The following is a 25,383-nucleotide window of genomic DNA, read 5'->3' on the forward strand; positions in this document are numbered from 1 at the left end:
GCTGCTCCAGATCCCATCCAACCTGGCCTTGGACACTCCCAGGGATCCAGGGGCAGCCACAGCTTCTCTGGACAACCTGTTCCAGAGCCTCACTGTAAAATTTCACTCCTGCTTTGCTGTCCTATTGGATTCCAGGCCTTTCACCAGGTTACTCCACAGCAGGAAAATACCATTTTGCTTAAAAAGAAAGAAACCATTTTAAAAAAAAAGTATGGAAAGCTATTTTTGATGTTGTGAGTCACACACTGACGGTCAGCACCCTCTTCTGCTGGCTCCTTTCTCCCTGAGAAGGTTTTCTCCCTGATAAAAGAATGCACCAAGCCCATGTGCATACTTGTCAAACATTTTATTTGTCATCCACACTAATTATGATACTGAATTTACAGAGGAAACTGTGGTACAAAGAAAGAAAGAAAGAAAGGAAGAAAAGAAAGAAAAGTGTTCATTAGAACTACTGCAGCAGTCCAGCTGCTCTGTGTAGCTGTAATGAATTCTCCTGTGGTGCTGCACACAGCCATCCCTATGTACAGCAGAGTCTACCCTGGGCTGGGATCTAGGCATTCCTGTAGTGGGGAGGAAAAAAAAAATCTACCCTATTCTCTTTTCCTATCTGGTTCCAAAAATCAGCAGCCCCCCTGCCCTCCCTCCCTCCCCGAGAGGAAAAATCGCCAGCAATCAACCCCAAAATAACCCAAATTTTCACAACCTGGTGGTTTCCCTTTCTGGAAAAGTTCAGCCTGAAAGGGCAAACTGGGGCTGTTGCAGGATGCTGCAGCCTCTGTTTTGTAAACATAGCCAGAAAATGCTGAACAAATTCCCTTTGGTACCACTCTGATGGGGGTTGTCCCCTGCTGTGTCCCCCCTCAGCCTCACCTCCTCACACTGAAATTTTGGTTTTAAAAAGAGCTGGAACTGTCCAACCCAAAATACCACAAATAACCCACAGATTTAAAATTTTTTTTTTGCACGTTTGTTTCTCCCCTACCACAAAAAAAGTGAAGGATGTTGGATAGAGACCATGCTATAACTGTTTACAAAAGTGAATAAAATGTAGTTCCTCTTGAAGCCTAAAAATAACTAATTGGGAAAGAAAGAAGTCTCACTACAGTATTTCAGCAAACACAAAGGTAAGTTCATTAAAAACACAGAAAAAAAAAAAAAAAGAGAAAAATGCAGAGTTAATTACAAGCACTAAATATTTTTGGCTAGGAAGCTTTGGAAATCTATTTACACACATAAATACAAGTAACTCTGGTGATGCAACCCTTTCAGGACAAGGAGAAAAAACGCCGAGTGCTTCGGACTGCCCGAGCAAGGTTAACCAAAATCAAACAGGAAAATGTTACAAGGCAGGAGAACAAGCCAGAGTTTTGCTCCAACGACAGAAAACAGATCCACTTCTCCCTGAATCTTCAAAAAACCCACGAAAAAGGTCACCCAGGAAGCAGCAGTGAATGTTTCAAGAGTGCAGAAGATTTGGGACACTTTGGCAAAGGCTCTGGGCCATTTGGAGGAGAGGATTTCTCTCCTTCCCGGCAGAGAATTTGGCATAATTCTACAAATCAAACCCTACAGGCAGAGATGCTCTCTACATCCTCTTCTCCTTGACCTAAAGCTCCTCTCCAATGCCCTGGGAGAGAGCAGGAACTCTTAAATGAGTATAAATGTTGTTGGAGGGGGAAGTATTTGTCCTCAGAGCCAACAAGAGCCCTGAATTTACTCTGAAGATGTTTGACATGGACAAGGAATTCTGTCTTGTGAAAGGAGCACCCAAGCTGAGAGTAAGGACTGCCATGAGCTGAATTTTGGGAGGGCAAGGTACCTAAAGCTCTCTGCTGACTCTCCAGAGCAGAAGCCAAATAATTCTATTTTTCTGATCCCATTCAGCTCCAGGGATGATAAAACTATATAAATATACATATTATATCCATATAAAAATAGATACCCATATACTCTAATTTGGAGATGGGGATGGGGGAAATGTTTTTCCAAATGTCTTCTTTTCCTGTTAAGTGCTTTTAAGATACAAAAGGAAAACCACAAGAGCATTTTCATAGCCTTGAAAAACTTTGCCATCCTTAGTGATGGCTGCAAACCCAAATATTTGAGTAAACTTATAATTCACATTATAAGTGAATATACACTGAAACCCACAGTGATTAAACAGATGAATTCCCCAGGGGGGAATTTTAACAAAATTAAAGCCGAATTAAACCTCACCTTTAGGGTAAGTGGACACAAAGGAGATGCACAGACATAAGAAATGTTTGATTTTGGGTCTGATCCCCAGGCTAAGAGGTTCCAGCTCCCCATTCCTGTGAATCCCTGATTTTCTAGCTTCCAAGCTGGGCAATTTTCAACACTAGAGGCTAAAAGGGACAAACAGAAAGGAGGCTGTGGTGTCCCACAGGCCTGGGAGTGTGGTGACCACATCAACCCACTTTGGTGACTTCAACTCACTTTGGTGACCATGCCAAGCTGACTTCTGCCACTGGGCTGAACTCATGGATTCATCAAATCATGGAATGGTTTGGGTTGGAAAGGACCTGAAAATCATCCAGTGCCATGGCAGGGACACCTTCCACTGTCCCAGGCTGCTCCAAGCCCCAATGTCCAGCCTGGCCTTGGACACTGCCAGGGATCCAGGGGCAGCCACAGCTTCTCTGGGAATTCCATCCCAGGGCCTCCCCACCCTGCCAGGGATGAATTTATTCCAAATATCCCATCTAGCCCTGTCCTCCTTCATCTTGGTATCATCCCCCTTGTCCTATCACTCTATGCTTTTGTTGAAATTCCCTCTCTAGGTCACCTGGCCCTTTCTGGCCCCTCCAAGCTCCTCTCCTCTCCCTCCCTGCTGTGTTTCTTGCTCTTTGGTGGTCCAGTCACAAGGCAGATGTGAGAGCTGTAATCAATTAGGATTTTAATTGAGAGCTGCAATCCATTAGGATTTGAATTGCACAGAGAATGTGTAGGATGGGTTCTGCAACAGAGCCACTGGTCAGTGCTGAAGGACTTTTTATTTTAGGCTACTGAAGAGGTGAGAGTCCAACTACAGAAATGCTACAACAGGTGGGGTCTCTGTATTTCTGTATTCAGCAAGGTCTCCAGACTTTCCGAATATATTTCTGATATAATTTAGATGTTTTCTGCTTCTTTTTGTTCAGAGCAAACTCTGGACAATCATAAAGGATATTCAATTAAATGAAAAGCACAAGGCCATGCATGTGTTTTAACAGAAACATTCTGGGCTGTTGCTGAGATCTCTTGAAACACTCCCTGTTTTCTGCACAAAAAATGACCTTATTGACAATGTAAATTCTTCAATTCTTTTCAATACCAAAGTGCTACTGCATCCGACTTAAACAAAGAAGCAAAATCATATATATATATATATATAAAAAAAGAGAAAACTTGAAAAACAAATGGTTTTAAATAAGTCCAGCTGTTTTGCTGCCTGCAGCCAAGGATCTTTTAAATTTGAATCCTTTTAACTTTTTTATTTTTTTTTAAACATCAAACACTGATCTGAAGTCCTGCTTTCAAATACTCTCTGCGTTGACCTGCAATTGTTTCTCTGGTTTAAGAGGTACATTAAATAACAATCAGCTCGTTTGGGATGCACACGTGTCAACATCAGCAGTTTGGAGTGAAGGAGTAGTACAAGAACTGCATCCAGAGCAAACCCTCCAATAAAATAGTGCCATAAAGGTTACAGTGACATCTGATATGTTTGTGCTGGAACGATGGGCAGCAGTGGTGGCTCCGTGCTAAACCTCTTAGTAAAACCCTTGTAGCTTCACTACAGGGCACAATATCGGCTACACGAGCTTTAAACACCCTTTAAATATCCCTCCTCTTCGCCCAGAAGGTGGAAATGGAAGGATTGTCCAGGCCCTCGATTTTCTGGAACTTTCCACATGAGCTGGACAGTCCAGGAACTGATCCATTTTCCAGTATGGCTGTTGTGCTGCACAGAAATCCTGGCTCTGCTGAGCTGGGAGCAAATCTCACCCAGATTCCCTCAGGACTTCCCCCTTGCCATGGGAATCACAAAATCAGGGAATGGTTTGGGTTGGAAGGGACCTTAAATCCCTTCCAGTGCCACCCCAGCCATGGCAGGGACACCTCCCACTGTCCCAGGCTGCTCCAAGCCCCAATGTCCAACCTGGCCTTGGACACTGCCAGGGATCCAGGGGCAGCCACAGCTTCTCTGGGAATTCCATCCCAGGGCCTCCCCACCCTGCCAGGGAACAATTCCTTCCCATCTCTCCCTGCCCTCTGGCAGTTTGCAGCCATTCCCTGTGTCCTGTCCCTCCTTAATTAGGGAAAATACTGAATTTGCCTTATGAATTATCCACAGCCTGACTCCTGATCCTGAGGGTCACCACCGGTGATGAAGGAAAAGCACGGGAGGAGTAGGGAGAGATGACTCCACTGCCAGGGAAGGCACAGAAATTCCCAGGAATTTTAGTGCCTTCCAGTGGGAACTGGGCACCTCAATGCCTTTGAGGATCAAAGCTGAGTTAAAATGAGAGTGAAATAATTGTAAACAATATTTTTAGGCCATTAGGAGGTCACTTTGCCCATCGTTATTCCAGCCTTTTTCAATGTGAGAAATTTGACTTTGGCTGCTACCAAAAAAAAGGCAATTGCTGATATTTTTTTTTAATATAGGCATATTTAAATAATAATAGTATCAACAAATAAGAAAAGTCTAAATATCAAGCATAAATATCAATGAACTCATCAAAGAAATACAGTAGTTGAAAATGACCCAAGGCTGTAGCCGTTGTGTTAAAAAAAAAAAGTCCAAGAGATAAAAAGTTAAATTAACTCATTGAAAAAGGGGCTGATTCTTTCAGTTGACAAAGCAAGAAAGAAGCAAGCATGATTAAAACAAAAAAAATAAAAAAGAGCAAAATCTTTTTTTGTTTTTGCAATTTATAAGGTGCCAAGAGAAATTAAACAAATCAGATGCAAAGCAGGATGAGCTGCATCCTAAAAAAAAAAAAAAAACCAACAAAAAAACAAACCACCAAAACAACTAAACCCCAAACAACAAAAAAAAAAACAGTAATAAAAAAAATCCATATTCTTTGGAATATACAAACAAAACAAAGAAAAGAAAGCACGAAGTCCAACATATAAAACCTCTCATTCACAGCATTGCTAAAACAGAAGCGTTCACAGTTTCCCTCTGGGAATCTTCCTATACTTCCTTAAAGACGTCCACAAGATGCAGTAAACTCACTAAGATTAATTTTTGTTTTTTTGGGGTTTTTTTCCAGGTTTTAAGTCTTAAAAATAGAAGTGAACCAAAATTCTCTTTTAGGGCTGCAGAGACCTTCAAGCCCAGGTTGGGAAAGCCACAGGGCTGGGATGAGGCTGGCAACCCTTCTACCCACCCTGGCTACCTCTGCACCTCCAACCGCGGCGTCCTCCTCGCCACAACTCCTTCTCCTGCCAGGAATACTTCTCCAGGGGCTGCCAATCCACTGCTGGGAGCGCCGACTCCTGAAGGGTTTGCCCCTGAAATTCGCGGATGAACGCGGCAAGGCCCGTGAGGAAGTTTCTAGAATCCCTCAGGGCGCCGGGAAGTGGGCAATCCGTCAGTCCTGATGCTTCAGCTCCATCCAGCCTCCTCAGTACGGTCTCCACACGGCCTCCTCCAGCCTGGCTGTGCTGGCCATGTTGGTGGGCGAGTTGCTGTGGCTGCCCTCGGCCTCCACCACGTCGCTCTGGTTGGGGAGGTTGGGGTTGAGCAGCGTGGAGCCCGTGGAGGCGTTGGTGCACGGCGGGTGGATGCGCGGCGGGGAGCGCTCGCCGCCCGAGATCATGGAGAACTGATAGGAGCCGGCCGAGGTGCCGTAGTAGAGGTGGTAGGAAGGAGAGCTGGTCTGGAAGGGGCTGCCCTGAGCCTGGGAGGAGCCGGGGTAGGGAGGAGGGAGGTACGTGTGGTAGCGGGTGGCTGTGGACATGGCCGACATGCCGATGCCGATGCCGGAGCTGACCGGGGTGGGAGTGTAGGTGAAAGCGCCCGGGTAGTGCATGCGCGGGTCCGAGATGGACGGCAGCGCCGAGAAGGAGCGGTCAATCCCCACCCGGGGGTCGCTGAACGCCGTCAGGTCGGAAGCACCTGGGTGGTGGGGAAGGGAGGAAGGGAAATGTTACAGAAATCAAGAATTCCTTGAGGCTGGCAAAGCCCTCCCAGGCCATGCAGTCCCAGCTGTGCCCAATGGGCACCTTGTCCCCAGCCCAGAGCACTGAGTGCCACAGCCAGGCCTTCCTGGGACACCTGCAGGGATGGGGACTGCAAACCTCCCTGGGCAGCTCCTGCCAAGGCCTGAGCACCCTTTCCATGCAGAAATTCCTGCTGCTGGCCAAGCTGAGCCTCCCCTGGCCCAACCTATGTCCTCTCACTCTGAAATATTCCCCAGGAGAGTCAAATTCCGCTCTGCTTAGTCTGCCATCCACGGAATTACATCCAGCCCCATCCTCTCTTTCCCTGCATGGATCCTCTTTAGGATCAGATCCTCTTTAGGAAGGAACTTCATCGTGACTCAAGTTAATGGAAGGAATCATCCCCAGAGTTGGCAGCTCTGCATGGTTAAGATAACAACAACAATAATTACGGAAAAATCTTTCCAGAAGAAAGACAACTTCTCCTGGCAGCCAAGGCGTGGAGTCTGCAGCAGAGGAGCCTTGTGCTGAAGGAAATACTCCTCAGAAGGGGCAGAGGGAAAACAAAGCTCTTGGCTCTCTCCAGATTTCAAGCTGGAGCAGACTGAGTCTGGGATTCTTGGAGCAGACACATCTCAGAGCCAAGCTCTGAAAGCTCATCAGCCCACCTTGATGAGTTTCCTTAATTTCTTAGAAGAGCTCTGAACATGCTGTTTGCTTCCTTTAGAATTTGCCATCCATTTTTTTCCCCGGAAAATTAATGGGAACACATTTCATCCCCCTAAACCCTGTCACCTTTGGGTTTAACATGGTGAGACACACGATGGAATGGAGCAGGAGTTTCAGAGGAGCCAAGGCTGAGGTGGCATCTGCCAGATTTTAAATGGTACTTCCACACCTCATTCCTGACAAACTTCCTAAAACTGCCAGGATCCATCCCTTATCAGATGAGGGTTTGTTCAGCCCTGGCAAAAAGCAGAGTAATGACATTTTATGTCAAGATGTCTCAAATAAATCCCATATTGTTGCTTTTTCCTTGGAGACACCGAGTCTTTAGCTGGGAGGGCCTGAAAAACTCCTCCAATTTGCTCTTTGTTCTGCCAAGGAGAAATTTCTTAGAGAGAAAGTGTGGGTGACAGTCATGGGGGTGGGCAGAAAATGTTGTGACAGATTTTTCCAGGAGTACTGAATGACATTTAATGTTAGGGATTAGAACAGGAAAGAAAGGATGCTGACATGGGAATGAAACCTTCCTAGGTTCCTTCACAAGGCACGGAGAAACTCTGCCAGCTCCAAAGAAAATCCCCGTGGCCATGGGCAGATAAAGCAGCTCTGGGGGTCCTGGTGGAATGAAAAGGGGCATTCTAATTTTTTAAATTTCTAATTCGGTGTAAATAAAGTATAAGAATTTTTACAGCCTTCTTTTAAAACGAAGAAATAGCATTTTGGTTAGGTTTTTTTTTTTTTTTTTTCATTTCTGAAAGGCTCCCCATGTTTTCAGCTCTCTCTACAATGCAATTATCACCCAGACCCAACAAATAATTTAGATTTGGTGTGAGGCTTTCAAAGCGAGCTCTACATGACAACAACAGAACAGGCTGGAGCACGTTCAAGTGCTTCCCTCTGATCTTAGAAGAAGCCCTGAGTCTTCAAATGAGAGCAAGATGTGCAGCTAAAGGAGGGATGTTTGCAAAAGCTCTATGCAAATTAGAATTATATGGCTCTCATTCATTTATATAAAAATTCCTTCTGCTGCACACACAGACTGGTTCAAGATGTGCAGGTCAGGGGCAGTTGAGTGGGGTGGAACCAGGGGTGCCTTTCACTTCCATTTTTCTGGTGGCTTCTGAAGCTCTGCAGGACAATTTGATGGATGTGGAAAAGAAGAAAATCCAGTGCAATGCCTCAAATGTCCAACCCCACCATCCTGCAGTCTGCCCAAAACCTGCTGTGCTCTGGTCTGGATTCTGTTTTAGGAAACACAGCTGGGATACCTGTTGCATCCATTCCTTGGCAATATGATAATTCCTCAGCAATCCAAATTATTTTAATAGCTCCATACATCTTTGAAGTGCTGCTTTTCCTCTTTTTCCTTCTTTTTTGACAGAGCAACCTGGGACAGTGGAAGATATCTTTGCCCCTGGCAGGGAGTGGGAATGAGATGAGCTCTAAAGTCCCTTCCACCCCAAACCAGTCTGGGATTCAGGCTGGAGAGCAGGAGGAATTTCTGCATGGAAAGGGTGCTCAGGCCTTGGCAGGAGCTGCCCAGGGAGGTTTGCAGTCCCCATCCCTGCAGGTGTCCCAGGAAGGCCTGGCTGTGGCACTCAGTGCTCTGGGCTGGGGACAAGGTGCCCATTGGGCACAGCTGGGACTGCATGGGCTGGGAGGGCTTTACCAATCTAATTAATTCTGTGATTAATTTATCAAAATGCAATTCATTTATTAAAATTCTCCATTTCTCTACTTTTCCCATGAACCCCCTGAAACCTCAGAACGAGCTTTGCCTGGAGAGCCTTCAGAGGGCCATGGCAGCACCTGGGCATGGGGCCACCAAATTTCCAGTGGGGAAGCATCCCTTTGGGCACTTTGGGAGCTCAGGGTATGTGTCCCTTTTGGGGGATGAGGGTTTGTGTCCCTTTGGGGGATTAGGCTGTGTGTACTTTGGCACTTTTTTGGGCCCAGACAGTGTGTCCCACCCCCACACCCCACCCCACCCACACCCCCCCCAACACCCCCCCCCCAACACCCCTTGTCCCTTTTGGGCCCAGACAGTGTGCCCCTTGTCCCTTTTGGGCCCAGACAGTGTGTCCCTTTATCCCTTTGGGGGCTCAGGGTTTGTGTCTCTTTGGGCACTCAGGCAGTGTCTCCTCTGTCCCTTTTTGGACTCAGGCTATGTGTCCCTTTGGGTGCTCAGGCTGCGTCCCTTGTCCCTTTATTCCCAGGCAGTGTGTCCCTTGTCCCTTTTTGGCCCAGGCAGTGTCCCTTTAGTGTCCAGGAAGTTTGTCCCTTGTCCCTTTGTTCCCAGGCAGTGTGTCCCTCGTCCCTCTAGAGCCCAGGCAGCATGTCCCTTATCCCTTAGTGCCCAGGCAGTGTGTCCCTTGTCCCTTTCCAGGCCCAGGCAGTGTGTCCCTTGTCCCTTCTGGGCCCAGGCTGTGTATCCCTTGTCCCTCTAGAGCCCAGGCAGTGTGTCCCTTGTCCCTTTCTGGGCCCAGGCAGTGTGTCCCTTTATCCCTTTGGGGGCTCAGGGTTTGTGTCTCTTTGGGGGCTCAGGCAGTGTCTCCTCTGTCCCTTTTTGGACTCAGGCTATGTGTCCCTTTGGGCACTCAGGCTGTGTCCCTTGTCCCTTTAGTGCCCAGGCAGTGCATCTCTTGTCCCTTTCTGGGCCCAGGCAGTGTGTCCCTTGTCCCTTTCGTTCCCAGGCAGTGTGCCCCTTGTCCGTTAGTGCCCAGACAGTGTGCCCCTTGTCCCTTTTGTGCCCAGGCAGTGTGTCCCTTGTCCCTTTTTGGGCTCAGGCAGTGTGTCCCCTTGTCCTTTAGTGCCCAGGCAGTGTGTCCCTTGTCCCTTTCATTCCCAGGCAGTGTCCCTTTCGTTCCCAGGCAGTGTCCCTTTTGGCCCAGGCAGTGTGTCCCTTGTCCCTTCATTCCCAGGCAGTGTCCCTTCATTGCCAGGCAGTGTCCCTTCATTGCCAGGCAGTGTCCTTACCCGAGAGGCGGCTGGAGAGCTCGGCGGTGAGCGAGGACATGCCGCTGGCGCGGCCGGGCGAGATGGGGGTGGCAGGGTGCACGGCGGGGGCAGCGATGGAGCCAAGGTACTGGTAGGACTGGTCGTAGGACCAGGGCGGCGAGGGCTGCACCTGCCTGGTGTCTGCAAGCACAAAGAGACCTATAGGCTGCTTTGAATGACAAAACTCGGCAAGAAAACACGTCAGCAGGGTGGAAATTGAGGTTTAAAGCGCCCTGGTAATGCAGTTTCAGTTCTGTGAATCCCCCTTGTCAGGAGAGCTTCGATAATATTACTTATATTAAGAGTAATATAAGTAATTAAGAGAGTTTCTATAATATTACTTGGTTTTATTTTTAAATTTTTTTAAATTGATTTTTGTTTTCATTTCTTTCTTGTGAAGCTTTCTTGTTATTTACTTCCCATTCACGTAAGTCAGGGAAAACCAGATTAAAATTTCCAAGGGAAGAAAAACACCTCCTGAGTCTTTAGGGCTGTGTGCTCACAGCTCTTTTAGCCCAAAAGGTGGCAGGCAGGACATCCAGGAGACCTTACATGCCACCCAGTGCCACCCCAGCTATGGCAGGGACACCTTCCACTGTCCCAGGCTGCTCCAACCCCAATGTCCAACCTGGCCTTGGACACTGCCAGGGATCCAGGGGCAGCCACAGCTTCTCTGGGAATTCCATCCCAGGGCCTCCCCACCCTGCCAGGGAACAATTCCTTCCCAATATCCCATCCAGCCCTGCCCTCTGGCAGTTTGAAGCCATTCCCATGTCCCTGCAGCTCCTGAGGGATGCAGACACTTAGGAAAGCACCAAGGGATTCTTTCCTGGCCACAGGTCCAGTTTGGATGAGGTTTGAAATCAGAGAAACCCAACAGGCAGTTTGTCCAAATCGGTTGCCTCATTTCTTTCCTCCTTATTTCCTCTTTGCAGATGATTTTTCAGTGCATTGAAATGTCTCATTTTTGTATAAATTAAAGGAACCAAAGAGTCTCCTCTCCCCTTTACCCACCTAACTTTTTTTTTTGGCTATTTTTAGTAAAACCTTTTCTATTTTCTTCAGCTTTAAGAGCATCCTCCTGCAGCTCCATCAAGATAATTGCCTTTATTGAAAAAAGCAAATGCTGGATGAACTGCATTCAGATAAAACTGATACCAGCAAGGAAGGGAAATTTCCCAAGTCTGAGATGAGGGCTTTGATCTCCCATCAGAAAGCCCATCTGGAAAATATTCTTTTGTTGTTCTTTATGAAGATGAGTTTTACATTTTGTTTGTTCCATCTGTTTACAAGGCAGGATTTCTATGGAACTCCAAACTTTTAAAAAGCAACTGGTGAAGCTGCAGATTGAACTAAGATTTTTCTGCTGAGTAACAAGTTCAAATTCAGATATTATTAATATTTAATTTTTTTTTTTTTTGCAGGCAGATTTCCTTCAAAATAAAACCAGCTGAGTCACGTTGGTATAAAAATATTCAACTGCATTAAATGGGATTCAGGAGGAACAAGAAGAGCACAAAGCCTGTGGTGTTCTGAATTGCAGCATCCCCTGGTTGTTAATTTCTGGTCAGTGTTTATTAAAGATCACAGGGAGGGACAGGAGGGAATTTGGTCTCCAGGGGTGGCATTAAAATAAACACCAGAAAGCATCCACATGTCCCTCTTTTTCTAGGGCTCAACTGCATCCCAGAATCTCATGGACACCAGTAAAAAAATGCATAAAAAGACAGAGGGAGGAAGATTTTGTCACAGATTTACTAACACTGAGAAAAGAGTGAATTGAAATCTGGTTTCTTTCTTTCAGTGCTACTAAAATCAGACTGGGAGGGACCACAGTGGTCACCTTGACTAAAAACCAGATAACAAACCAAATATCTGTGCAGGACATCCACATCATCCAGAAAAAGCCTGGAGGTTCCTGACCTACCTGCCTCACCCATTTGCTGTTATTTTTATTTTTATCTCCAAGCAGTGCCAGCCAGCCCCAGAAACCCCCTTTATTCATCTCCTCATCCCATTAAGTCTTTCTTTAGTGAAGCTTCAAAGTCCAAATCAATTTTCTGTCTTGCTACCTGCATTCCCAATCCCTGGATTTACTCTTAAAGATTCCCATTTTTCTGCCATCAGACTGGTTAAGGAGCTGCAATCGATTGGGGGATGTTAACATAGAATATTATATATACTTTGTCTCTCTTTCTCTCTCTATATATGCTATATATATATATATGCTCTGTAGTGTAAAAAAAAATAAAAATATATACACTACATACATGAAAGCAGGTTGTGCAGATAACCCCAGACATCACCCTCCCTTTTTTTTTTAATAATAAATGGGAAAAAGTATCATTAAAATAGCATTTTTATGGCCCAGTTTCAGTATCAAGAGGCAGACCCAGCTCCCAGTAAAGTCAAGGTTTGCATTTCCAGCTGCTGGATCACCGAACACCCTTTTATTTTTGGGATATCTGCTTTCCCTCAGTTTTCAGGTTTCCCAAAATTAAACTGGAAAGGGTTTGAATTGAACACAGGATTAGGCTACACAAAAAAAAAAGCAACTAAGTCTTTCCTGCTTTCCCAATAAAGATTCAGGATTCAGGAGTTGGTAGCTCAGCATGGGAAACTGAAGTGATTAATCTGGTGAAAATCTGGTGTGAATAAACGGGAATTGCTTCCCACTTTGGAATATCTGGGAAGAGATTTGCAGGGAGAGCTACTTCAACACAAGGAAATCACCCAAAAGGCCTTTGGCCCCACAGTTTCCAAGCCAAACAGGATCCCCAAAATCCCTTAAAATCACCCCAAAATAACACAAACCCCAGGAAAGCTGCTCCACTCCTCCCCGCGCTTCTCCCATTAGCGATTACTTTCCATTTCTCCTTTTTACGGTGTGAGAAAACTCACCGCGAACACGAAAACAGTTATTAATCGCACCCAACGCCCTGCAGGGCCAGAATTATGGTGCAATAATTCACACCTCTCCGAGCAGTCACCAGCTCTCCCGGCCCCTTCCCTCCCTCCCTCCCAACGCCCCATTAAGCCCCGGCGATTGAACCATCCTTCGTGCCCCGTCTTGTTTTATTGCCCCGAAATCGCCGCGTTCTCCTGGCGCTCTCCAGCTGTAATCAACCCGGCCAGATGTTGCACAAGCTCTAATGATTTAAGGAAACGCGCTCCGGGGGAGAGACGGGCTGACAAAGCCCCCCAAAGCGGGGTGCTCGCTCTGGTTTCGCGTACTCCCGGCTGGTTGTCCAGCTGTTTTATCCAGCTGTGCTTCCAGCTGTTTGCTGTTCCAGCTGTGCCAGAGGGTGCAGTTGCGGGGTGTCGCCGCTGGGTGGCGCTACCGCTCCGGGCAGCGCTGGCCTTGTGTCCCCTCTGTGTCCCCTCCGTGTCCCCAAGAGCCCCCCGGTGGCTCCAGACCCCCTACGACCCCCAAAAACCCCGAGGCGGAGCTTCCCGGAGCTGCCACGGCGCTTTGGGAACTCCTCCTGCTTATTCCCGGCCGGGAATCCCCTCTAAGTGCATCCCAGGGGATCTAAAAGCAGGGATGCATGGAGGGAGGGATGGAATTATAAAATGTCCTGAGTGGGAATAAACCCACAGGATCATCCAGTGCCACCCCTGCCCTGCCCTGACCCCCAGCAATGCCAGCCTGGGCATCCCTGGCAGTGCTGTCCAAAGGCTCCTGGAGCTCTGGCAGTTTTGGGATTGTTCCCATTCCCTGGGGAGCCTGGGCAGTGCCAGCACCCTCTGGGGGAACAACCTTTCCCTAAATATCCCCCTAAACCTGCCCTGGCCCAGCTCCAGCCAGGATCCTGTCCCTGTCCCAGGGAGCAGAGATCAGAGCTGCAATCCCAGGGAATCTCCCCTCAGCCTCTCCAGCTCCAGCTGGACAATCCAAATTCCCTCCAACTCCCCTCGTGTGGCTCCTCCAGGCCATCCCCACCCCACAGCCCCGCGGTGAACACACCCAGGGCTGAAGTCATCCTGGCTCAGCAGAACCTGCCGGGGAAGGAGGGCAAACAAACACCTGCCAGGCAGAGGAGCTGCGCTCCGAGTGACACAGGGTGACACACAGTGACACACAGCACGGCTTGGCTCCCGAAGCTGTTATTGATAGCCAAGCACGAAATGCAGAGTAACCTGATCCGGTGAATGGCGTCCGTGCCCAGGGCAGGGGGTGGGAGGAGAGGAGATTGAAGGTCCTTTCCAACCCAAACTGTTGTGATTCTCTGACTGTAAGAACTTCCTTCACCCTCAGATCACAAGATGATGGGTCAAGACCTCTGTCAAGAGCACAGCACAACTCCTGAGCTCTCTCAGAACCTCTGGGAAACTGATCCTGAGCATGGAGGACACAGAAATCACTGGGACATAGAAACATAGATCCTGGGATTTTGATTCTTTTTTGGAGGGGGCACAGTGTGAAGCACACCTGTGCCTCCCATGGAATCATAAAATCCCACAGTGGTTTGGGTTGGAAGGGACATTAAGGATCACTCAGTGCCACCCCTGCCATGGCAGGGACACCTTCCACTGTCCCAGGTGACTCCAAACCCCAATGTCCAGCCTGGCCTGGGACATTGCCAGGGATCCAGGGGAGTTCACAACTCCTCTTGGAAAAAAATAAAAGGTCCCTCCGAAAGTGGTGCCATGCTGTCAGGCCCTAGGAAGCCATAAATCAGCAAGTCTCAGTGGGTGATTCACAAACCCCAGGTCGGATTTTTCCTTCAGGTCACAGCAAAAATCACCTCCCGATTTCAACATAACGAATAAACCGATCCACACCACGGTGGCTAAAGGGGAAAATTCTGCTCAGATTTTTCTCTTCTGACCAGAAACGTTAAAAGCTCCGAACCCACATCGGCTAGCAGGTCGCGGAGCTGCCGGGGAAAGGTGGATGTGGCTGGGGAGGGGACAGCCAGGGAGGGCGGGGACAGCCAGCTGTGCGAGTGTCACCGCGGGTCACACTCGCGCTGCTCCATGCCCACATCCCACGGCGATCCCGCGTGTTCCTGGAAGCTGCAGGAAGCAGCAGCAGGATGTGAGTCAGGCTGTGGGGCGGGGAGGAGCCGGCTGGCATCAGGTACACCTTGGGAATGGCCAGGCTGTCACCTTCATCCCTCTCTCATCCCTCTCTCATCCCCACCTCCCCACCTCCCTCCCCTTCCTCCCTCTAGCACGACACCTGCCCGCTCCAAACTACAACTCCCCGCACAAAACACCTCTTTACGAGCGATTTTCCCCGAGCCAGGACGGGGGAAGGCTCCCCAGCCAGCCCTGAGCGCTGAGCAGTTAATTAGCCACTATTTATGTCAGCGAAAATCCTCCCCCATCCTCGGCACGGCGACACGAGTTGCGAAATCTCTGCCGCTGCCGCTGCTGCTGCTGCCAGACTTTTTTCTCTCGAGTTGCACAAATTTCTGTCAGTCACACCACCAAAGGGCCGGAGTGGCTCCGCGATTCCTGCCCTGTCCTGGCGAGAGAGAGGAGCAGCTGACAGCAGGCACGGGCTGAATGAAACCCGGGATTAGCTCCGTGGTGTCACAACTGGGGCAGCCGAGGGGAGAGCTGGCTGTTTAATTGCTCTGAAAGGCTTTTCCGCGGCTGCGATTTGCCTCCCTCCCCCTTTCCCCGATTGCTTTCCTAATCTTTCCAAAGGGAAACAGTTTGTTTTTTTTTTTCTGCTGTGACTTTGAGTTCTTTCGCAGCGCGGGGCAGGAATGGTCTTGACTAGGCTTGTTCATTCACACAAGTGCGTTGCCTAATCGAGGAAATGACCTGTGAGCACAGAAATACTCCGTGTGCTCCTGCGCCCGGCAGAAAGGTGCCAAAAGCTGCCCGAAATTTCCAGTTTGGCCTTTCCTCCATCACCTCGTCTCTGCCTCTCTTCCCACTTGTTTTCCTGCACTGCCTGGAGTTCCAGCAGCTCCAGGTGGAGGAGTGGGGAGCGGGAAGGATCGGGAAATGGTCTGGAATGACTCTGACCTCCTCTCTCTCTCTCTCTCTCTCAAAAGCATCCAAAATGACTCAATCGGCCTCCCTCGGGACCCAGCAAACCCTCAGCCTAACGCAGCCCCGTGCAAAAGGTGTGGCAGCTGGAGGAATTAGTCATTAGCATAAATAAGGGGGACTTTCCGAAGGACAAGTCCATCCCTGGCAGCGGCGGCACAAGGCTGGGATTCTCAGACCTCTCCGGAGCTGGAAAATTACCGAGCAAACTGTAAAATTCCACCAGCGGCTCCTTTTTTCTCCCCCCCGGCAGGGTGGTTTTTCTCCAGGTGGAAAGCAGTGGCACCCACAGAGCCACCTCCCCGCTGTGCCCCCGGGGAAAGCTTTCCAAAGGCTTCTCCTTCCCGCTGGGAATTTCTGAGAGAGGAAGGAGCCTTCCCTCCTCTCGCCGTGGCCTCGAGGAGCCCCTTTTAGCCTGCTGACAGGTGACACGAGTTATTCTGGCTGAGAACGACAGCGACAGACACGGCTGGGAGGTTCTGAGGTGGGGGAGTGGGGTGGAAGAGCTTCCCAAATCCCCAGCTATTCCCTGGCAGGGGGATTTTGGGCAGGGACCTTTGCCTGCGTTTGATTTTGCTGTTCCTGTGGTTTTGTGGAACCTTGCAAAGGCTGGAGGAGTTTGAGAGCCTCTAAAACCCCTGTGGGGTGGGAGAGTGAGGGAGTTTCTCCACACTAAGGCATCACCCTGCGGAGATTAAAGAAGGCACATATCAGCCTCAAGCAGAAACCTTTCAAAACAAGGTGGCTGAGGCTGTTCTAGCTGTGGCTGAGGCTGCTCTAGCTGTGGCTGAGGCTGATCTAGCTGTGGCGGTGAGGAATTTTTTTTTTTTGCCAGTTTTTCTTTAGAAAGAGCTGGGAGGGAAGGAGGAAAACCAAAGGAGTGCATCCCAAAGGGCTTTTTAAAAAAATTCGCCTCAGTCTCTTCACAAGAAAGTTGGTGGTCCAATATAGCAGAATATCTGGAGATGATCCTGATGGAAGCATGAGGAAGTGACTGTGGATATTTTGGGGATGAAGGAAGGGAATGTGTTTTCCTCACGTTTAATGCTGCCTGAAAGAGCTGCTTGGAGCTCTGTATGCACAATGCCCCATAAAGAAACGAGCAGCACTTTATGGGGTCCCCTAAAAACCGCTCTCAGCTCCAGCAGCAGGAAGTGCAGCCAGCTCCAAACTGTGAAAACTCGGATTTCACAATCCCAGCGCGTGTGCTGCCCTAGCAGGTCGGTACATAAACTGCTCCAGTGAAACATAAACCATCTCTCCTCCTCCTGGGAGAACGTGATGGGCCTTGATGGGCAAACTGCAAACTCCGGGAGCCACTGACAGCCAGGTTTTGCAAATTAAGGATGCATTGTTCTTTGTCTGCCCAGGTGTGTGTCAGCCTGGAGAGCTGCAGGTATTTGTTCAAGAGGGAGATCCATTCCACCCGCAATCCTCCTCTTGCCTCCCTCCCTCCCTGCACCGGCGAGGAGTGAGAAAAGAATCCAGCCTTGACCTTCCCCTCCTTCGGCTGCCCTGCAGGAGCTGACAGACTCGGTGTCGCTGCTGTGTCCTGCCCTATCTCTGGGATTGTCCCAAAGCACAGCCGGGGACAGCGGGACATCGGGGACAGTGGGACATCAGGGACATCAGGGACAGCGGGAAATCAGGGACATCGGGGACAGCGGGACATCAGAGACAGTGGGACATCAGGGACAGTGGGACAAAAGGGACAGTAGAACATCAGGGACAGCAGGAAATCAGGGACAGTGGGACATCGGGGAATCAGGGACATCAGGGACAGAGGGACATCAGGGACAGAGGGACATCAGGGACAGACACCACACGGATGGCAGGGAGCTGGTGGCACCCTTGGCCCCGCTGTGCCCAGCCAGGGAGGTGACAGCCACACCCCTCTGCCCAGCACACGGGGTCCCTGTCACCTGCACGGGGACCTCCTGGGTGTATTGTCCCTCTAAATCCACAGGGAGGAATCCAATCCCTCTGATCCGGAGGGGAACCCCTAGGGACAGTGGGAGCTCCGCTGGTGCCAAACCCTGTTGGGTGACAAAGCTGCTGTGCCCCCTGTGCCCCACCGAGCCTTCGGCTGCTCCAAACCCCCCGTGCTGCTCTCCTCTCTGCCTCCCCTGAGCCATGGGAATACCTCTGAGCTCCCGAATTCCCTGATCCCCAGGAATTCCCGCAACCCTCCCTCCAGCAGGAGCAGGGGGAAGGCCAGGTTTGGGTTCAGCAGAGCACGGAGCTGAGCCTGGCTGAGTCAGAGCAGTGAGAATTACCTGATGTCACCCCGGCAGGGAAAGTTCACCTGCACCAACACCTTGGGGGAGATTTCTCTGCTCTGTGCTCTCTCCCTGCCATGCGAGCTCAGGTGGGTGCAGAGTGAGCCCAGCCCGCCCTGGGCAGGGAAATCCTGCCCAGCAAACACCATCAGCTCGGTAAGGCGTGCAGAGTGTGATAATAACCCCATCTCCTGTTGCCCCAGCTCCCGGGGGAGGATCTGTGCCACCCCAGAGCTCCACACCGGAGCTGTCTGCCTCTGAGCTACCTGTCTAGACTGCAGAGTTCGCTGCCAGCAGGGCAGAGCAGACACTTGTGGGGTTCAAGTTGTTTCACCCTAAGGGAGACACGGCAGCCAAGCCAGCAGGGTGAATCAGAGCCCAGAACAGCTGTTTTTCTCCTCGATGGCAGAGATAGCTGATGACTGTGTCAGACACAGACACACCATCCACACATGGCTGCAGCTCAGGGAAATGAATCCCAGCCTGCTTACACCTCAGAAGTTTCTCTTTCATGGGGTGAAGCAAGACTAAAGGAAATGGATGGAGACTTCCTGAGCCAGCACCTGGAAGTCACACTGAGTCACTGTTTGCAGACATATGATTAAATCATGGGATCATGGAATATCCTGAGCTGGAAGGAGCCACAGGATCACCCAGTGCCACCCTGCCCTGCCCAGACCCCCAGCAATGCCAGCCTGGGCATCCCTGGCAGTGCTGTCCAAAGGCTCCTGGAGCTCTGGCAGGTTTGGGAATGTTCCCATTCCCTGGGGAGCCTGGGCAGTGCCAGCACCTCTGGGGGAACAACCTTTTCCTAAATATCCCCCTAAACCTGCCCTGGCCAGCTCCAGCCAGGATCCTGTCCCTGTCCCAGAGCAGAAATCAGAGCTGCCCTTGGGAGGAGCTGCAGACCCCAGAAATCTCCTCTCAGTCTTCTTTTCTCTGGGCTGAATGAGCCAAAGTCCCTCAGCTGCTTCTCATGAGATCCCTCCAGACCATTCACCATCTTTATGTCCTTCCTCTGGCCACTCTCTAAGAGCTTTAGATCCTTCTTACATTGTGGTGCCAAAGCTGCACCTTCCTCTCTCAGGCAAACCTCCATGCCCATTGCTGGAGCTGACCCTGCTGCTGCTGGGGATTCTGATCTCCTGCAGCTCAGCCCCAGACCTTAAATCCCATCCAGTGCCACCCCTGCCATGGCAGGGACACCTTCTGCCATCCCAGGCTGCTCCAAGCCCCAATGTCCAGCCTGGCACTGGACATTCCAGGGATGCAGGGGCAGCACAGCTTCTCTGGGCACTCACAAGTTCTGTCACAATAAAACATTTCCAGCTCTGTGTCTACATTGCAAGACAAATAGGAGGCTGAAAGCTCCTTGGATGTGTTATTCCCACTGGAAAATCAATGTCTTAGCAAAAAGAATTGAATGAAGGAGTTTCTGCAGCTCACTGGGTGATAAATGGGTGAGCACAACGTGGCCTCAGGTACCTCACAGGTTGCTCCTGATGATGTGAACTAATTACTCCACATCCAAGTCCTTTAGCCTAAAGATACACAAATGGTCCTCACCATTCTCTTCTTTTCCACTTTCACTGCTCCCTCCTCGTTTCCACAGCATGAAAGCAGAGGAAGAAAAAGTTGCTCTCTGGAGCTTACAGTCATTTCATCCCCCACCAAACACTGACCTTGATGTGAACTAATTAGGACGGCAATAGATTATTAATAGGAGTGGGTAAGGTGAGGTTTTGTCAGTATAAAAGAGGCCTTTGAAGATAACAGCCATTTCCACTTTCATGATGCCATCCCAAGTGCTCAGAAGAAAGCCTACAAACTAATAAAGGAGAATTCATCCAGGGGCACTGAGTCACCCCTCCCAAACCCTTATTCAGGGTGGCAAACGAAATCTGCTTGGATTCTTTTAAATTCCATCACAGATCAGGATGAAAAAAACAACTTTTGGTAATGAGCAGATCTCTGATGATCTAAAGACACCCTGGTTCATTTTAGTGAGGAAGTAAGTGACATATCAAATGCAACCTTCATACTTGAACAGCTGAGGTCACCTTGAGAGAAATGGTTCTGAGCCCTGTGGAATGAAACCTCTCTCCAGAGTGCAGCTTTGATTTACAAGGGGAGCTAAGGTCTTCTCCAGTATTTGTAAAGATGGTTGGGCTTAGAACCATGCAGAAATTATTTTTGAAAAGGTAATGGAGGAGCTGTTGCTTGTTGTGATCCTAAACTAACCAGACTTGTTGAAAACTCTCCTAAGGGTTCTGCTCCCCAAATCTGTCAGGCTGCTTTGGAGGAGATCTGCAGAACCCAGATGGAAAATGAGTCAAGCCCAGAAGTATGTGCTGAAAGCCCCAACGCAGTGGCTTGTCAGGGGCAGTCAGGCCAGAAATCCATTTAAAATACCACTGAAGAAATGCTTTGCTTCCTCTCTGAAATCCCCTGGCACTGGGGATGCAGCTGAGGAATGCAGCAGCCATTCCACCCGACCTGTGGCCATGGGAGGTGACAGCAGGACATCTCCCCTGATCCCCCTGGGGCACAGAGGCTGCAGGAGCAGGGGAACCCAGGGGAAGGGCTGGGAGGAAGGTAAAACTCATCTCCATGCTCAACCTTTTGCAGCAGTTGTTGGATAAGAGCTCCAGAGAGGCACTGGGTGCAGCTCAGCTTGAGCACCTGCTCTGCTGGAATCATGGAAGTGTCTTTCTGCTGGAATTCATGGAATTCTGGAGTATCCTGAGTGGCAATAAACCCACAAGGATCATCCAGTGCCACCCCAGACCCCCCAACAATGCCAGCCTGGGCATCCCTGGCAGTGCTGTCCAAAGGCTCCTGGAGCTCTGGCAGCCTCAGGCTGTGCCTATTCCCTGGGGAGCCTGGGCAGTGCCAGCACCCTCTGGGGGAACAACCTTTCCTGCTCTCCAGCCTGAGCTGCCCTGGCCCTGGTCGGAACAAGCTGCTGTAAATCTGAAGGGCAAAAGGTGCAAGCAGCACCTTCGAGGGTCAAAGTGCTTCTCTCTGGTGTTTCTGAAGGGAACAAGGAGAAGCAAATCAAATCAACCCACACAGAAACCCCTCGGTGTCCTTCCAAAGCAAGGTGCCAAAAATGACAGCCCTGAAGAAGCAGAGGATTGGGAATACCCAGGGATCAGGCAGGAATGCCCTGGACACAGACTGGGCATCAGGTGCAGGTGAAAGAGAGATTCACCTGTGCCACCTGTGAGTGATGCTGGGAGGAGAGCTGGGGGAGCTGCTGATGTCCCATGTCCTGGACATGTCCCTGCCCCTTCTCCTGGAGCTCTTCCTGTGGGGGACTTGGGACAACCAGGCAGAATTCCAGAACCATTAAGGCTGGCCAAGCCCTCCCAGCCCATGCAGTCCCAGCTGTGCCCAATGGGCACCTTGTCCCCAGCCCAGAGCACTGAGTGCCACAGCCAGGCCTTCCTGGGACACCTGCAGGGATGGGGACTGCAAACCTCCCTGGGCAGCTCCTGCCAAGGCCTGAGCACCCTTTCCATGCAGAAATTCCTGCTGCTGGCCAAGCTGAGCCTCCCCTGGCCCAGCCTGAGGCTGTTCCCTCTCCTGCTGTCCCTGTTCCCTGGAGCACAGCCTGACCCCCCGGCTGTCCCCTCCTGGCAGCAGCTGTGCAGAGCCACAAGGTTCCCCTGAGCCTCCTTTGCTCCAGCCTCAGCTCTTTCCCAGCTCCCTCAGCAGTTTTCCAGCCCCTTCCCAGCTCTGTTCCTGCCCTGGACACTCTGCAGCCCCTCCAGGTCTCTCCTGCAGCACCAGAACTGGACACAGCCCTGCAGGAGCCTCTCAGTGCCCAGCACAGAGGGACAATCCCTGCCGTGCTTGACTGGAAACTTTCCCTTCTTCCCCAAATTCGTGTCTCTCCATCCCTCCCCTAATTCCTGGTTTGTGTGCAGCTAGGTGTGACCAGCAAGGGTGGAGTGAGGAATAACATCGTGGAAGGAAAGTTGTAATAATCCTGTAGAGAAAAGAAGTGTCAACACATGTCAAATGTTGCAAAACCTCCCGGTGTGGAAGAAATCAAGTAATTCCCAGTTAACCAACAAAGTGCTGTTGTTTTGCCAGGGTGAGGAGGATTTCTTTTATGGAATGGGAAATACTGGATGTTTTATACAAAGAACAGTTTCACTTTCTATTTTAAACAACTTAAAAATTGACCTTTAGCTACAGAAAAGTTCTGGATTTGGAAAATGCAGCTTGCTAAAAAACCTCTTTTCAAACACTGCCCCGTGACCAGCCTGTCTGCTCCGAAATATCCTGTAAAATTCTTGTTCTCTGTTCGCAATTCTGAACCTCTGAAACATCAAAAAGTTTTCAGAAACTCAGCTAAACACGGCTGAAGTGCCCCCAATGTGCTGAGCAGAGCAGTTTGGGGCAGCTGTGGCAAGGAGAGTCCCAAGTCATCACTATGAGTAAAAGGAACTTTTTTCCCATTTGAGAAACCATCTCAAAGCTAAACATAATCTTGATATGTAAGCAAATATTATTTAAATAAGAGTAAAACCAAATATTTTTGTGTTTAACTTAAAAATCCAACGCAATGGCAAAAAACCAAGGTTAGTGTAGATCAAATTGGTGACTTGGTTGGCGGGGTGGAAACTTCAAAAATTGAATTATTATTATTAAATTAACATTTTTTTAATATCTGCCTTTCCACAATTAAAAAACCATCAGCAACATTTGGAAACAGCTTGAATTCATCTAGAATTATACATTTACTGGTGTTGTTTTGCTGTTGTTGATATTTTCAGGCCGCCGGAGAAACAAAACAACACCAAAAAAAAAAACCCCTTCATTTATTTCTGCGGCTATTCAATCTGTTTAAATCAAGATGCTGCATTACTCATTTTTTCCCCTCCCTGATCCCAAAACCATCTACTCCATGGGCACCTCCTGAATAGGAAAGGGTTTATCCCCCTGTCCTGCAGCAGCTTTTTCCCCAAGCTCAACCCTCCCTGAGCTGAACTCCAGATAAGCTGAGCAGGAGACACGAGGAGGCAAACCCAGACAATTACCCAGGCAAATGCTGGAAAGATTCAACCCCCGAGGCCAAAATGCTGCTTGTGGAGGCTGCAGAGCCATTCCTGCTCCCCACGAGCCCCAGCAGTGCTGGAGAGTGGCCACAGTGGACTGGGATGAGGTTTGGAGCTGAGATAACATCAAACTCCTGTCTGCGTTTCTCACCTGCGGCTTTTCCTGGCTTCTCAAACAAAGGCGTGCAGCAGCAGCTCTGCCATCTGGCTTGGGCTGCACTCCTTGCACAGATAATCCTGCATTTTGCTTGTTTTATAAGCCTTATTTTTGCTGCTGGAGACCTCCCCAGCAAGGTGCAGGGGTGGATTCTCGGCTGGGCAGGTTAGGAGAGCAAAAAGTTGGGTTTTGGTTTAGTTGTGAGCCTTTCCCAACTCACTGGGTGTGAGCAGGATGGAAAACACTCTCCTTTTTCCCTCCCTGCTTTCCTGCTCAGATGGTTTGGGGCAAAGAATGGAGGCTGCAGTAATGACAGAGGCAGAGAATCACAAATTTTTTGAGGTTGGTGAAGATCTCCAAAATCATGGAGTCCCAGCTGTGCCCAATGGGCACCTTGTCCCCAGCCCAGAGCACTGAGTGCCACAGCCAGGCCTTCCTGGGACACCTGCAGGGATGGGGACTGCAAACCTCCCTGGGCACCTCCTGCCAAGGCCTGAGCACCCTTTCCATGCAGAAATTCCTGCTGCTGGCCAAGCTGAGCCTCCCCTGGCCCAGCCTGAGGCTGTTCCCTCTGCTGCTGTCCCTGTTCCCTGGAGCACAGCCTGACCCCCCGGCTGTCCCCTCCTGGCAGCAGCTGTGCAGAGCCACAAGGTTCCCCTGAGCCTCCTTTGCTCCAGCCTCAGCTCTTTCCCAGCTCCCTCAGCCTCTCCTGGGGCTCCAAACCCTTCCTCAATTTCTCTACATGAACAGATTAAATGGAAAAACACCTGCACCTCCTGCCTCCCTCTGCCATGGACTCAGCAGCAGGAATGACACAGCAGGAAGGGCAGGAAAAAGTTCCTAAACATTCCAGCTTCTGGTCTCTGAGACATCTGTGCTGAAGAACTGGAGGAGGAAGAGTGGCTGAAGGAAGACCACAAGGGCAAAGATGAACAACCAAGGCAAATATCTGATATTTAACCTAAACCCAACATCAGACTGAAGCCATTTCTCCTGTCCTGCCACTCAATTCCTCATCAATAATCTCCATCTTCCCTGCAGGTTTCCTTCTTGTAAATCTGTTTTCCCATGAGGAAAAGAGGAACATGCTCCATCCCAGCGTGTCGTGTGAGGAGACAGCATTCCCTCAGTCCTCCCTTTATTTTTCCTTCCTCCTCCCAGCACGAAAAATAAGCAGGATGCCAACCTTTGGTGGAGATGTGTGCAACAAGGCCCTCATTGTCTCAGACAGGTGTGAGATTGGGCTTGACTCAACGCCAGGAGCTCTGGTATCGCAGCCAGCTCTGCGAGCTGCAAACACCCTCGGAGAGCAGCCCAAAATCCCACTGCAGCCAGCCAGGGCCTCCACAATTTAGGGCTTAAGACACACAACATAAATCAGGTGAGGATGTACCAGCCAAGCGTCAGCTCCTTGGGCCCATGCCTGCAGACCGTCTGTGCTCATCAGACCTGGCCTCTCTGGCTTATTGGAAACATTTATTATTACTTTTTTTTTTCTATAAAGATGAGAGGCTGGGTGGAGCAGCCAGCTCAGACACATTTCCATTTGCCCTATCTTGCCCCAACAGCCCTCCTCTGCTCGCTGTTTGGAGGCAGCTCCTCTTGTAAAGTCACTTTATTCCGAGTGCAGGAGGGAAGGAATTACATCTTGGGGAAATGTTTAATGTACAAATACAAAAATCACATGGATGTGCCCTCGGTAGGCACCACCCTCCTGAGACAAAACCGTGCCCTGCCAGGGAGCTGGGAGCCTCTGAACATGATCAAACAAGCACAGGGATTAGCACAGCTGTTTGTCTGTCTTTTTCTTTTCTTTTCTTTTCTTTTCTTTTCTTTTCTTTTCTTTTCTTTTCTTTTCTTTTCTTTTCTTTTCTTTTCTTTTCTTTTCTTTTCTTTTCTTTTCTTTTCTTTTCTTTTCTTTTCTTTTCTTTTCTTTTCTTTTCTTTTCTTTTCCTTTCTTTTCTTA

At 49.6% G+C, this 25,383-nt stretch overlaps 1 protein-coding gene across 3 annotated transcripts in view; it reads right to left on the reverse strand.

Annotated features, from left to right (window-relative positions):
- Positions 1-331: 331 nt before the first annotated feature.
- Positions 332-25,383, reverse strand: part of RUNX1 (RUNX family transcription factor 1) — a 154,532-nt gene continuing 129,480 nt past the window's right edge. For 2 of the 3 annotated variants that reach the window (XM_085077958.1, XM_085077876.1), the window contains 2 exons: positions 9,883-10,044; positions 3,111-6,136 (listed from right to left, as the gene is read on the reverse strand). In XM_085077958.1, coding sequence (XP_084934084.1) covers positions 5,643-6,136; positions 9,883-10,044 — 656 coding nt within the window. In that variant the 3' untranslated portion in view covers positions 3,111-5,642. Of the gene's footprint in view, positions 6,137-9,882; positions 10,063-25,383 lie in introns of all 3 variants that reach the window. The other variant, XM_085077794.1, reaches the window with a different exon arrangement.

The sequence above is a fragment of the Lichenostomus cassidix genome, chromosome 1 (assembly GCF_008360975.1).
Source record: "Lichenostomus cassidix isolate B80296 chromosome 1, HeHo_3.0, whole genome shotgun sequence".
Classification (NCBI taxonomy): domain Eukaryota; kingdom Metazoa; phylum Chordata; class Aves; order Passeriformes; family Meliphagidae; genus Lichenostomus; species Lichenostomus cassidix.